Here is a 15,064-nt window from a genome sequence, read left to right as displayed (position 1 = left end):
CTCCGTACACTCCACCATCAGAGGTTAGCACCGCGTTGCTGCACTCCATGGTCCATGTATAAGGGAGGTCTCCAATGCACGCGCGACTCGACCACCGCACTACAATAAAACCAAGGGCAAACCCGAACTGCCAAACCCCGCGCCTCGCCATCTATGTTCCCTTCACCTCCCCTTCGCTCGCCTCTCCTCACTGATTTTGCCTTTTATGCATGTTGCTCCCTCCTCTGCAGCCTCTGTTCCACATCCCTCTATGCGACCATCAGTCACTCTGTGAATTGCACCACCGCTACATCTGCCTGCTCCCACTTCCCACCCCGTCCAGACCTTTGCCGTCAAAATCCAGGTGGCCAAGATCCCCATCGCCTCCCAACTGCACTGCCACTCTAGATTGAAGTCTTCACACTGCCATCGCCCCTTACACTCCCATGGGCTGCCGCAAGAGGGTGTAGAAGCAATATTGCTCCCATGGATTTGTCAAAACCTGGCTGCTATTAGATCATAATGTGATCTTTGGATAAAGTTAACTAACTCAAAGTGTAGCATGAGTTAATTGCATGATTAAGGTTGTCATTAAGAGTTAATTAATAATTGTGTTTGTGATTGGGGAGCTAAACATAAAATGGTTAGGTCCCATGTTAGTTTTTCTATATTAAGAAGGGGGCAACACTTCTATCAATCTAATCGCATGATTAACGATCAGGTGACCGACTGCCCCCTAAAAACAACTCCTACACCAATCTAGGTGCACACCTGCTGATTTGAAGGTTGATCCACGCCATCGGGAGGGCTCTCTCAAGACTGATCAAGGCATCCTAAGCGTCTACATCAATTGGAAGAAGACGGCTTCACCAAATTCATGTTCATAATCATCCATTAATTAGCATTGTTTCTCATGAAATTAGTGAATATCCTATACTTAGATAAGTTTTAATCATAACATTTGGTATCATAGCCTCATTTGTATCTAATCTCATGATCATGTTTGTCCTAAATTTCCCCTTATTTACCCTACAGCCGTGAAACCCTATGCCAGTTTAGAATTATTTTTTTCACCGATTTTCATATTTAGCTGCTAATTGCTTTCGATTTAGCATCATTTCGTCATGTTTGGGGTAGAATTTCTTAGAGAGAATCAAAACCATAGTATTTTTTGGCCATACCAAAACTTTTCCCCAAATCAAGAAACCCTATCATTGGATCAAGAGGAATCAGACAGGATTAGTACCTTTTGCCGAGTTAAGCCTTCTCAGTTTGTTGTCCAGCTCCAGCCTCTACACCCCTCTCAGCTCGTGCACTTGCCATCACCGTCACACGTGGTCTCCATGGTGAAGCCCCTCCTCACGCGCTCCATAGAACCCTATGTCCCAACATCACGCTGCTCCGAAGAGGGCATCATCTCATCATCCGCATGCGTTGTCACCATCCATGAGTGTCACCGTCGTCGTTGCTGTTTGATGCGGTTAGATTAGAAAGTACATGGACATATTAATATGATTAAAGAGTTAATCATTAGTTTACTAATTTACTACAAGATGAGTGAATGGTCAAGCTATCATAAGGATGGCATGCTGGCATGCATTTTACCTTGAGTTTGATTGGTATCGTGATATAAAGGAATCATTGTATATGAAGGTTTAGCCGATATGATTTTTAGGTGTATTCATTTAGGAGTCAATATGTCCTGATAGATATTGTTGTTAACTTATGGTTTAGAAAGGATTCTAAGTCATGGCCGTTTATACATGAATTTAATGGGTCACACACTTAGCGGGTATAAAAACTAATTCGAATTGGATCCGTATGTGGGCTACATAAATAATGATCCATGAGGGATTAGAGTCCTAATCAGCCTTCAACATGATAGCCCATTAGCGAGCTCTATATAAGTGGAGGCATGGGGGCTGTGGGCTTTTTAACTCCACCACCTCATAACCCTGGCCGCTACCTCCACCTGACCTCCCCATGAAACCTTAGTCGAGTGTGTGGTGCTAGCACACCGGTGCATAGTATTCCACCCCTGGATCTGTGAATATTGTAGAGGAGATGTTGTTGTGGTGCTGATAAGTGACAAGGATGCGAGGAGGATACATTTGGTTCATGACGATATCGACTACTTCCTCTGCATGGTTGCACATAATGTTGGACTGGACTACTTCAACTCTTCTTCCGTTGCTATGTGTGTTTAGTGGCAACGATTCATGATCCTCTACACGCATAGTTTCTTAGTTGAATACGATAGAAATTTTTGATTTATACTAACGTAGCATACATGTTACCCAATAGAGGTTTCCGCGTTGGAACTTGGAAGGTCATGCCATGATGTAAGACAACAGCGAGCTCTAAAATGGCATAGCCACTAAAATATACTATCTCTGAAATTTGTTTGGTCATCCTACGTTCTAAACAAGTATATATAATATCACATATAAATTAAGGGGATTAATTACATTGTGTGAAAGTGATATAATGACCAAATAAATAGGTAAACAGGGCAAGCATATGTAAACTAAAAATTGAAAGCAATTTGATGCCTAGATCCAATTGAAATCAGCTAACTGCACCTGGCACACACTAGATGGTAAAATCACCTTTTGCACAACAAAAAAAGACCCCCACCAACACGCACTACAAGCCAAGGGAGGACTTCATATCACCTTCCAACTAGGACCCGTTATTTTAATCACTTTGTTAACTGGTACTAAGTAAGAACAGCATATTAGTGATGGGTAATAACCGTCATTAGTGATGGATCTCATACCTGTCACTCCGAATGTGTCACTAATGATAACTAAAAGTCCTTGATGTCGACTAGAGGGGGTTAATAGTCGTTTCTGAAATATAGAACTCAGCAGCGGATCAGACAGTGTCCGGAGACTCCGGCTCAATCTGGATACTCCGGGTTCCGGAGTATCCGAGTTCACCCAGATTATCCGGACTATACAGGAACTCAAAATCAAAGTAAGTTTAAGTAAATCTACTGAAATCTATGAGTTACCACTGTCTCTATAAGATGGATAAGTTCATTTCAACAATAATCCTGCACTCAAATACTCGCAAGCAACAATATTGAGACAAATCCTCAAATAACAATTTGAACGAATAACTTACAAGAAATTAAATGAAGACAAGATTTGTTCCCGAAGTTCGGCCACCTCACAAAGAAGTGCCTACGTCTCCGTTGAGGAGCTCACAAAGAGCCGAGTCTTTTTCAACCCTATCCTCACCCAAGAGACCACAAAGACCGAGCTAGGGTTCTTACTAAATTCGTGGGTAATACAAACTTCCCATGTCACTCCATAACGATTGGGTGCTCTATGAGTGACATCTTGCCGTCTAGATGCACAAAGCTTCAAGAGAAAAGAATGCAAATCGTAGCTTGGCAAGAACTCAAAATGCTTAAATATTTTCTTATTGCTCTCTTGCTCCAAATCTCACTCTCCAAACCAAACTCACAAATCTTAGCAAAGATTAAGCACTAGAGGGGTTTAGGAGGGCTATTAAATGCTCTAGAAAGTGTTTCTTCACTGGTGGTTCATCAGCAATAAATGAAAGGGGGTGAAGAGATATTTATACTCTTCCCTAAAAAACTAGCCGTTACTATGCTATTCATACGGACTTGAAGTATCCGGGTTCACCCGGAGTCTCCGGGTAGCACAAAAACTCACACACCTAACTTATCAGAACTAGCCGTTACACTGACCCAGAGTATCCGGGTTTACCCGGAGACTCCGGGTAACACTTTAAGAAAAACCGGCTAGAACACTAGTTCGGAGGATGCCCGGAAGGTCCGTAAGCATCAGGATCCGGAGACTCCAGCTAAAACACCCTTGGATAATCAAGAGTCTTTCTCGGAGACTCTGGGAGATTAACAGCATCCGGAGTATCCGGACTAACCGGAGACTTCGGGCTTAGACTTTAAAGTGAAACCGAGACTCTCTCTTGGAGTCTCACTCGGAGACTCAGAGCACTTGCATAGTCCGGAGTATCCAGGCTAACCCGGAGACTCCGGGCTCAGAATTAAAGCCAAACCGAGAGTTCTTCTCAGAGTCTCACTCAGAGACTCCGGGGCACCTAACAGAATCTGGAGTTTCTGGACCAACCCGGAGACTCCGGGCTAAGACAACTCTGCCCTAATTCTCAGTGTCCGTGAGTGATGGTGTCTCTCAAAATTTGGTTTTCACAAAATACTTTAAGCATTGAGACACTACCAAGAATACAAAAAGCATCCCTCTTTATAGTATGACATTCCTAAACTCAAATTCAAAATTAAAAAGAATTGAACTCTATGAGTTTTTTCATGCCACTTCTCCTTTTTTTGAGGAACATTGACTTCTTTTAACCTTTTTCAATGGGACTAAAACCTGTTCATAAACTTGATAAACCCATTAGTCTCTTAATCGTTTGTCATCAATTAGCCAAAACCCACAAGGGGCCTAGATGCACTTTCAATAACACATTAGTGACAAGTCACAATTGAGACTCTTCATTAACGTGCGTCTATGGCCTATGGAGGTCTGTTGCCTGTCACTGGTGACCATCATTAGTGACGAATAGCTTTCCTCTCATCGATAATAACTCGGTTATTAGTAACGGGTAGCTTTCCACCCTGTTACTAGGACTCAGACATTAGTGATGGGTGGTAACCACACCCCGTCACTGGGACTGGATCATTAGTGACCCGTCACTACTATCTTTTGTGACAGGTCGTTCCCTCGTCATCACTAATAACTCCTCATTAGTGATGGGTCTTTGTTGGGTCTTAGTCTAGGCCACGCATTAGTAATGGGTCATCACTGGATCCATCACTAATAGTGCATTAGTGACGTGTTCTAGTTAGCCATCACTAATGCGGTGTCTCATATGTTTGTTTCTTAAGTAGTGTGGAAGTTGTTACACTTGGCCTGCTTGAATACCATAGCTAGATACACACACAAAATCCAGTTTATTTAACCACTAGACCTTCTACTTTGTTTCCATGCACTTGCATGTATCTTGCAAGGTGCAACAAGGAAGCAGCTAGCCCTAGTGAATTGACACTTCAATCTTGTGTGGTTTGTGGTTGGGCTTTGTCTCATTAGACGACATAGATCCTGCCTAAGCGCAACTGTCTGTCCCATGGATTGCCCTCTCATGGAGGTAATCATGGGGAGCAAGCCAGAGACACACAAAACACACAAATGTTGTAAAGCATACAAGAGATGTTTTAAGGGCAAGCAAGAATGCATCATTGAGAAGACTACCAAGGAAAGAGAAAGAAAGGCTTAAAAGCCATGAGTAGTTTTTGTTGCTGGCTCCAACTCTCCTCCCTCACACATCACATATTTGACAACAAGTAATCCCTGAGACTAAAGTTGCCTCAAGGTGTCATGCTTGTAACCTGTTCTTTGTGGGGGCGTTTGGTTGCTCACATGCTTGAGCCTGACCCGTATTTGTGAGCTAGGCTCACCTCAGTCAGGTTGAGTGCATATAGTAGCTTATTTGGTTGCTTGTATCTATTTAGCCTGATTGAGAAGAGATGATGTTTGGTTGCTCGCACGAAGACATATCGCATGAGACAAAAAAATACAAATAAATGTTATCATGATATTTATTTTATGTTATTGTACTATTATAATCATTAGTTTATCTTATTGAGTCTTAATATTCTTCAAAATATATTAATATCATTTAATACACACTAATCACACACTAATAATATTATTAACTAGTCACTATGCTGTATCTAAGAAGCCTATGTCTGCAATAATGCATTTACATCCTATCTGTAGAGCCATATGAATGCAACCAAACGCAACATATGTGCTCTGGATAGGATGGACAATGTTACTAGATAGCCAGGAACTTTCTAGGCTACAACTACAATCCAATGCAAGCAAGATGGCTTTGCAATCCTATCAATCTGTCTGTCTCCATCCTATTCATGTGTAGGATAGGCATGATGGGGTGAGAGGAATTGTTGCAGGAAGCAGAGGAAAAAGGAGCGAGGCTACAGTCATGGAACACTAGTTCTTGTTTTCCTGTCTTGCACCCACAGGTGCCTTTTAGCAGTGAGTGACAAGTGGGCCAGGGGCAGATGGCAAGTCTGTTCTCGGAGGAAAGGTCATTAGAGTGTTTGACCGGTCAGTCACTTCGGAAAACTTTTGTAGGATACAAGTAAAGCCTCTATAGGTCTGTTAAGTGATGGAAGCTGAGGACATGGAAGATGGAACTGTTATAAAGTGTGGCAAGATGCTCATACTTCAACATCTTGAAAGATGCATATATAGTCATGTAAAAATATTTCCAAAATGGTTCATACAAAAGATGATGTTAGCTTTAGGTTGGGCTTTGTTGTGACACTTGATCCCCGTACAGTATCATATCGAGGCTTAATCTTGCAAGGTGCATGTTTGACCAGAAAAACAAAATGATGTTTCCTTTTTTTAAAGAGAAAATGGCAAAAACTCATTTGCAAGTCATGAGGGTTTTAAATACCCACTTACATCTCAATTACTTACGGTTTAACACCTACATATTTATATGTTTTCATATTCCCCTTGTATTTGTTGACCGACCAACACGGCTGGCATGTGGTCTCTAGTGTGGCTCAATTTGTTCAGCATAGCATCAGGAGGTGCTAGAGATGCTCCAGGCATGAATAGTTGTAACACCCAAGTGAAAGAATCATAAAGTGTGGTGGTGGCAGCCAGATTTAGGGAAGATGGACGCATATCAGCAGTGGCTACATCAAACTCTGAAAAAACTCGTAGGGAGCTTGTCTTGCAAGTCAAGCACTTAGGCGAAGGCAGGAGAGGCCATTACAGTCGGTCAACGGGCGCATGAGTATTTGAAAACTCATAAAACGTACAAGTTTTAGATTGTAAAAAATTGATATGCGAGTGGATATTTAGAAAAACCCTTGTCTTGTAAGTCCGTTTTTACAATTTTCACTTTCTTTAATAAGGGCTGGTGCTCTACCGACTTATTAAAAGGAAGGTTAGCATCTCGCTTGTCCTACGACATGAACACAAATAAGAGAGGTTCCCCTGGATTTTGCTTCAGTTATGTCAAAATATATGAATATCCCAGATGATCATATAGACATGGTGCAAGGGCCAGATAATTCTAGATGGTCAAATTCCATGAGCATTGTGTAAAAGCATTGCATAGACAGACGGTTGATAGCCAATTTGAGACTTTTGTATCAGGGGCCTTGTCATAACTGTCTATGCCACACACTTTCTTCTCGAAGGCACCACGTAATGTATCACACAGCATCATGGTTTGTTGGGATTTCCGTACAGGGATAAAACAAGTTGCCATCAGCAATTCGGTTGGGCCTCAACTCTAAAGATGTCCAAATGGGCCGTGCTACTGGGCCGGCCCGAGGCACAACACTATAGGCACGGCCCAAGCACGGCACACCCCGGCTGAGTCGGTCGGCACGGGCACGGCCCAGCTAGGCACGATCCGGTCCGGTACGCATGGGCCCAGCTATTTTCTATTTTCTTTTCTAATTTATAGCTATTTTTATCTATTTTCTATATTTTTATCTATTTTCTATATATTTTTTATTTTGTAGCTATTTTTATTTTATCAAGCCTGCTATGCCGACGGGCCGCCTGCGTGCCGTTGGGCCGCCCGTGCCTATCGTGCTCGCCGTGCCTGTCGTGCCCATCGGGCCAGCCGTGCTGCCGGGCCACAATCGTGCCTGGGCCGGCCCGGCACAACACAGTGACCCACGGGCTGTGCCGTGGGTCGAGGGGGAAGCATGTGGGCTGGCACGGCACGGTCGTTACAGCAGCCAGGTCATTCGGGCCATTCGGGCTGTGCCGTAGCCGGGCCATGATGAGTCGGGCCCGTGCCGGGTCGACCCGAGTAGCCCATTTGGCCATCTTTGTCAACTCCATGCAAATTTTGGGCATCCTGTTCACACAACTGACTCACCATCTCCCGTTTTGCTGGGCCAGGCGCCATTTGGCAACTGGTCTTCTTCTCCAAGGCTTTTCATCCCTAAAAATCACCATGTTGTTGCCATCTTTGCAAGATCCAAACAACTGCGAAAGCCTCTCTTTTTGGCGAGAGAGGAGTGCAAAAACCGTTGAAAAACGATCACAAGATCTTCATACATGTCTGAGTCAGAGGTATGTGGGTGTTTGTGACATCTCTGCATTCAGGACACACTCATTTGTACTAGTATGTTTCATATATTTTCAGCTGAATTTCTTTGAAAAGGAATTGAAACCAGGGCTTGTTTCTAAAGGATAGTGGTTGTATCTTTTGCCAAGCTTGCTTTGCTAGGAAAGATTACTCTTTTGTCTATTCTAAAAAGAAAAGACTATTTTGTGATATGGTACAAAAGGTAACATAGGCCGAGGCGCAAACACTGAAAAAGGTGCACAACCTCTTAAGACAGCCATGGGCTTCACTGCCTCTCTAGCTTCTTATGGCAAGCATTTCGAAGAAGACTGCAAAGCCCAAGGTCTATTAGGCTCCGTGAAACTGTAGTGCAGGAGCCCATGTTTGTTACTCGATAGCCCAATGTGCGATGCTACAATTTCTTTGTGAACCAAACAAAAAAAAGGAAAAAGTCTATTTTGACTCCTTTTAACTATTGCCTGAGTCTGATTTCTCCCCCTCAACTGCAAAACCAGATATTGCTGCTTCCTCAACTATCCAAACCAGTTGTTTGTCCTCCCTATGTGGTTTTGATAGCGGTTTTGTTCTACGTGGCTTACATTTGGCAGTGGCCCCAAATGTCAGATGACATGTGGAGCAGTTTTGTACACGTTGGCATGTCCTTTCCCTTTTCCTCCCTCTGCTTCTAGTCCATCTTCAAACACCCATGTCATCAAGATCCAGTTTGTCGCCTCTCAACCGGAGCAGTGCCACAACGAGCTTCCTCGCTGGCTACCACCATCCACTGTCGCCTCGCCTCCTTGATGCCTCGTCGCCTCGCTGCAGCAGAAGGTCTCCGCCTGCCCCGCAGCATGGCTCTGGCTGTGACCTAGATACCATGACCATGCGACCCGTGATGATTGTTGCACCGCTATCGAGCCTGCATGTGGCTGCTCATGCCATGCGCTTCGCGTCCCAGCTCGTGACACGGCGGCCCACGGCATAGGAGACAGAAATGGGGGGCTAGGGCAAGGACGGGTGCGCAGCAGGAAGAGGCTGCCGAGAAAGGGGAGGCGGCTGTGGGATCACGCGAGGACTGAGAAATGCTCGGCATCGGTCTCGGTCTCGGCACAAGCGGGGCTGGCGGCGTGGCAGGAAACACTCAACCAAGCGTGCCATCAGCGCCATCATTGAGAGCAATGGCGGTGGAGGAGAGGGATGCTCAGTGCTGGCTTTGTGTGGACATTGTCGATCGAAATTGAAGCAAAGAGAATGCCTAACAGGTGTCATAGATGCTCCCAGTGCGAGGCATCCCGCCGTAGCTTGCGAGGGAGGCGGATTGGTAAAGATATGGAGTGGTGGCCAGTAGGGAGGAAGAAGAGGGCGAGTGAAAAAGGAACGCACGAAGCTAAGGACCCTTGAACGAGGGAGATAGAGAGAGGGGAGGGGGTTTTGGGCAAGGAAGGTCACCATGGAAGGGATAACGGCTCGACAAAGCCATCGGTGCCGAGGGAGGGCGCAGTGCGGCCGCGCTGAGCCAATAGGGAAGAGGAGTGATGGGGCAGAACGAGGGGGTGGAGGGCGGCTGTGATGTGGCTGGACCGGCTTGTAGGCGGGGCTGGCCATAGGGGCGGCACTCCTCTCTGAGCCATGGCGGGTGAGCAAGCGCCGACCGTCGAGAGAGAGGAAACAAAAGGAGAGGAGAGGGGGAAGGGGAAGGAAGATGAATGGGACAGAGAATGATGTGTGGGTTCAGATATTTTCAATGACTGATTTTGTGATATTTTTGTTTTGGTATTGCCATGTCACCAAAAACTGATTCATGTTAGCACCATAGAACAAAAACTGCCTCTCAGTTGGACCCACATATGGGGCCCACTGCCATATGTGAACCAAAATCACGTAGGAAAAAAATCCGGTTTAGATTGTTGAGGGAGCAAAAATATCTGATTTTACGGTTGAAGGTGGAAAATCGAACTCGGATAAGAGTTGAGGGAGGCAGAATAGACTTTCCAACAAAAAATTCAAAAGAGAGAGCAATTCAGTTCCTCTTGGATTTGAATTTTGAGGTCCAATTCAATTCAAGAAGTCAAATTCTCCAGAGTTTAAAACTTCCCTTCCCTGGTAGCGACCAAAGTTGAGAACAAAGACTCCAGTTCACGGTGTAACACTGAAACACTTCAGATGCAGCAGCATTTTTGCATGTATAGCAATACTTCATAGGGAACAAATTACCAACAATTATGATACATTAATTATCATTCTAGATGTACATTGCCAGCTTGACAAAAGGGACTACCAGATTATCAGACATTGATCCGTGTAGATCTGAAAAAGAACACGATATTCAATCCTAATCCCATCTCTACTGTCCAGTTACTCCATTTAGCCTGAAAATACACAAAATTGCGACACAGAAAGCTTCCACAGGCAAGGACAGCAGGATTATGTTCAGCATATGAACAAGGGTTCACGAAAGGGATCCGCGGCGCCATCCAGATCAGACAGAAGGGAAGAACTTGTTCAGATTGAACGGCAGCGAGTAGAACTCTTCGCTTCTGGCGTCTTTCTTGAAGCTCCTGAACTTGTCCCACCAGTGGTAGCCTCTGTCCTTCCTCACCGTGTTATCCTTCGTCTGGATGGTGTTGTCCAGGATGTAGGCCACTAGCCCCGCGACGAATGGCTTCGACGAGAATGGTATGTTTATCATGTCGTTGAACTGTCAAAGTAAAAACAAAGATCAGTTAATTTGTCGAACCTCTCAAGCTATGAAGGGAAATGGCATGTGTAAGATTTCTTTCTCATACCCATCTGGCACCAGTGTGCACTGGACCGTAACCTGCCACAGCTGTATACTCGTTGAAGTACTGAGGAACTGATAAGCCCATGAAGAAAGCGAAACCCATGATGAACTTGGTCCTGAAGCTGTTTAGGTTGCAGAACTGAAGGAAGCTCAGGCCAACGGCGCCTGCAAATGGAAGCAACAATGAGTCACACTGCGGCATAAGATGCTGAAAATTATCAAATGGAAACTGTTGAATGTGGATAGTGGTTTCAGGTATCTGGACTTACCAACATATGCGAAGAAAATACAGTACATGCCAGCAAATATGGGCAGCGGAATCGACGCGAACAGAGCTCCAAATTTTCCTGGTTTCCAAAAGAAATATAATCATCCTAGCAAAGAACTTCTGGAAGATATATATATATATATGCACACATCGAAAATAGTGTAGAAGCAGCTAATAAAATTAGTACAGCAAATTACCAAGGACAGAGAAGAAAATCATGAAGCCAGCAGATATCTGCACTACTCTCCGACTGCCAACATGTGTCAAAGCAAGTAAACCAACATTCTCCCTGTAAGCACAAAATTCGTAACGCTTGTTGGCAAAACAATTGTTCCGAACAATCAAGGATTTGTACTTCCATTTTGTCACTGATATTATACTTACACTGAAACTGAGGTTCCGTTGGCTGTCCCAAAAAATGAATCAAGCAAGATACCAATGCCCTGGCGATGATTTTTCAGAGTGATCAATGTTACCAACTAAAAGATGGTAAAAACTCAGATCACTGAATCCGCAGTACAATATTTGATTCCTTACCTGCCACCCAATGCCCCGACTAATAATTGATGGAGGGATCATAGTCGCACTCGCATACCTTGATGCAGATATGAAGGCACCCGTTGACTACAAGGTAACAATTTATCAGATTTGATACAACTAGTAAATGGATAACAGATATAATATGCTACTATAGTCTTTCTTCCATTTTCGGCTGAGTATTGCAAACAAACCTCTACAAGAGCAATGAATGAAGTCATCATCATTGCAAAAGCTTCTCCGGCATCAAATGTTGGAGCACCCCACTGAAAGGGATAAGGAACACTTATCCTACAACAATAATTCAGAATCTTCATAAGGAATACCACCAATATAGCAATCTACAGCAAGATTATGGTTGTCCTGGGATCCTACCAAGGAGCTCCTGAAATGAGACCTGAACGATCAACACGGCAATGCACCTGTGTCTTTGGTCGAGCATTCTTGTAAGCACCACTAATAGTGAGAATGTATGCGTAAAGCCACACGATTGATACAGTGAAAAGAACACCAAACCGGCCAAAGACAGGCTTTCCGAAATGCAGAACTTGAGGCAAATACTGTAAAAAATTCAAACATTATTAGTATATTACATACCTTAAAATAGTCATAGTGGTGTAGGAACTAAGATGTATCATGACATGATGGTTCTAGTACCTGAGAAAATGCAACCAGCAGAATGAGTTCTGGAAGGCCAACTTCGACACATTTGGCTACCTATAATCATGTACAAATTTTTTTTTTATCACTCTTTCCGTGAAGGTAGAAACATGGAGAGAAAAAGATGGAGCAAACTAACCCCTGGAAAGCCAAGCTCGTAAAGCCCAAATCCAACAAGTGAAACCAGAGGAACTGCAGACAATGGACTTAACAATCTGAACAAAAAATAATCGTCAGAGATAGATAATTGTACAAGCAACGAACTGAAACGCTGGCAGTGAAAAAAAAATCTAAATCATACCAACCTAACTACATTGCGCCAGAGCCCACTGAAACCAAGTATGATCTGAATTGTTGATGCAATGATGAGAGCACCTTGTGTTCCTCTCATTGTCCGCAAGAATTTCTTCACATAAGCAATAGAAGCTTGTCAATATTCTTCTTGTAAAGAGGTTAAAACAATGGTGATGAGCAGAACAAGCTACTATGCGGTACCTCGCGAGGGTCTGTTTCATTGCTGTAACGTCCAGCCAAGATGATTGAGATGGTCGGTGCGACAAAAACATATGAGCCGCCCATTACAACAGGAAGACGAGTCCCAAAGAATGTTTGGAACAGGGTGTTTATTCCAGCAACTAACAGTATCGTCTGAACTACCCGAGCTTTCTCTTCCTGACAGAAATGGTATCTATCATTCAGATGTTTGGTATGCACATAACTTGGCCAATTCAGTGCAAACCCTGATATTACTTCAGCAACATCAAATTCAAACGTCAATCAAGTGAATATAGCCAAGACTCACATTTCCTCCTCCCATCTGAGGAACAAGCGCGCTAGGTATGATGACAGTGGTGCCCAACATAACAATGAAATGTTGGAATCCTAGTATAATGGCCTCAGCTGCATATAAGATCACAAGGGTAAGACTATGCTAAAAGTTAACATCCTTGAACACATCATGTCTGACCATACAACCATTTCAATGCTAGGAAATTGCTTAAAAAAATATTTTCAAAAAAAGATGTGCACCTACACACCTTTCTTAGTTTTTACTGTAAATTCAAGTCAAAGCAACCTTCCTAAACCACTTGATAAAAAAGTACTTTTCCCCCAAATTAAGAAACTACTAATCCTAGCAGAATAGTATGAACAAGCTGATGTGCACTTGTAATTACAAAACATCAGCATCAGACCAAAACAAAAGGTTCATAAACGAACCAGGCTGCGCCACATGAACAAAGGATCAGCAGAAGCAACCACAGGTGAAAGCCTCAGCATCAAACGAAAAGTACGGGTAAAGGAACACAACAGGACAAGCGCAGAGAACAATTTAACAGCGAAACCAAACAAAAAAACTCTCCGAGTTGGCGAGTTGAGCAGAGTTTTGAAGGTGAGTAGGAAGCACGTACGCCATGGCGGCGGGCTGGTGATGCAGAAGGAGACGGCGGGCAGCTGCTCCTTCGGCGGGTGCGGCTGCAGCTCGTCGGCCTTAGGCGGCGGCGCCGCTGCCATCTTCCGTCTCCTTTTTCTCCTCCCAAGAAAACCAAACTCCTCACTTCACCTCACTCAGACTCACCCACACCGTCAACCACGACACACGCTCCAAGAAACTTCCAGTTCAAAAGGACGAAATTCGATCGATCCTTTTTTTGGTCCAATAAGGGCAAGAACCAAGAACGCTCCTTCACAGGGAAGGAAGAATCGATCGCTCGGTCAAGGGAAAAAGCAGGGGGGAGAGGGAGGGAGAAAGAAATGTTGGGCTGCTGCTGCTCTAGCTAATTCCACACTATCCTAGTACTACCGCTCAACGAATGGAATTTGGCTCCTCTCAAAAAGAAGCTACCTTTGGCACACACTCTTTCTCCCCTTTCTCACGCCCACGGCCACGGGCACACTCTGCTCTATGATTGATTCACTGGAGTCAGGCATGAAGAGAGGAAAGAAAGCTTAGCGGAGGCTTGGCAAATACTACTCCACTACGGAGCGGCACTAGTAGACTAGCAGAGGAGAACGCGCAAGAACGATCAGTTCAGCATCCATCCCAAGGGGATTTTTTTTATGGCAGAAAGGTGGCGGCGAGCGGGAGAGAACGACTGCTCTCCTTCCCTCCCTCTTTCTTTTTCCTCTCTTTATTTGTTTCTCGCTTTCTCTCTTTAAACGGCGCCTTTAGCAAGCTGCTGCGTCCTTTCCAGGTTTCCCTCCTTCCCCCTGGTTTTGATTTCTTCGCCCAAGTCCTCGCCGTTTCGTTCTGTTCCACTTCACCTCGCTGCTGTGCGCCTGTGCTTTTCACAGTCTCACGGAACTCACTCATGACTCCTCGCTCCCTCGGGGAGGCTGGCAGTGCCACGCGGGGCGGATTGCGACGCTCGCTTCCCGAGGCAGACAGCAGGAAGAGGAGGAGGAGGAAATGTGCATGCCAGGTTGGGCTTTCAAGCTCCAACTACCCAAGCGACACGGTTTGACTGACGCTCCTCTTACCGTTACCCTTCAAAGCTGGGCAGGTATAAATGTACTGCACTGCTGCACTAGGCCGTTACTGTATCATCAGGAGAAATGGGCTGCTCGTGGAGTCCCCTTCTCGGCTCTCTCACCGTTTGTCGTCGGACCTAGGTGGAACTCCTGTAAATTTCGACGAAATTCTTGTGTTTCAAATAGACCTCTGAAAACGCAGCTATTATCGGTGTTCCTACCACGCGATT

At 44.5% G+C, this 15,064-nt stretch overlaps 1 protein-coding gene across 1 annotated transcript; it reads right to left on the bottom strand.

Annotated features, from left to right (window-relative positions):
• Positions 1-10,319: 10,319 nt before the first annotated feature.
• Positions 10,320-14,558, bottom strand: LOC133897330 (nucleobase-ascorbate transporter 6-like). Its single transcript, XM_062338022.1, has 14 exons — positions 13,775-14,558; positions 13,168-13,265; positions 12,861-13,037; positions 12,671-12,771; positions 12,505-12,580; positions 12,363-12,422; positions 12,081-12,265; positions 11,900-11,996; positions 11,706-11,792; positions 11,553-11,611; positions 11,366-11,457; positions 11,170-11,247; positions 10,905-11,065; positions 10,320-10,816 (listed from the first exon to the last, which is right to left on the bottom strand). The coding sequence occupies exons 1-14, from the start codon at positions 13,875-13,877 to the stop codon at positions 10,598-10,600; spliced, it is 1,593 nt and encodes a 530-aa protein (XP_062194006.1). The 5' UTR covers positions 13,878-14,558; the 3' UTR covers positions 10,320-10,597.
• Between the last annotated feature and the right edge of the window lie 506 nt (positions 14,559-15,064).

This window comes from Phragmites australis, chromosome 17 (genome assembly GCF_958298935.1).
Source record: "Phragmites australis chromosome 17, lpPhrAust1.1, whole genome shotgun sequence".
Classification (NCBI taxonomy): domain Eukaryota; kingdom Viridiplantae; phylum Streptophyta; class Magnoliopsida; order Poales; family Poaceae; genus Phragmites; species Phragmites australis.
The sequence above is the reverse complement of the archived record's forward strand: the minus strand, read 5'-3'. Positions and strand labels throughout refer to the sequence as shown.

What these genes read in the sequence shown, in the direction of transcription:
- LOC133897330 (XM_062338022.1), bottom strand. Translation starts at nt 13,877, where the DNA reads ATGGCAGCGGCGCCGCCGCCTAAGGCCGACGAGCTGCAGCCGCACCCG. An exon ending in CACCAGCCCGCCGCCATGGC is followed by an intron (nt 13,266 to 13,774) that starts GTACGTGCTTCC and finishes TCTTATATGCAG; the next exon opens with CTGAGGCCATTATACTAGGA. An exon ending in ACGAGCTTGGCTTTCCAGGG is followed by an intron (nt 12,423 to 12,504) that starts GTTAGTTTGCTC and finishes ACATGATTATAG; the next exon opens with GTAGCCAAATGTGTCGAAGT.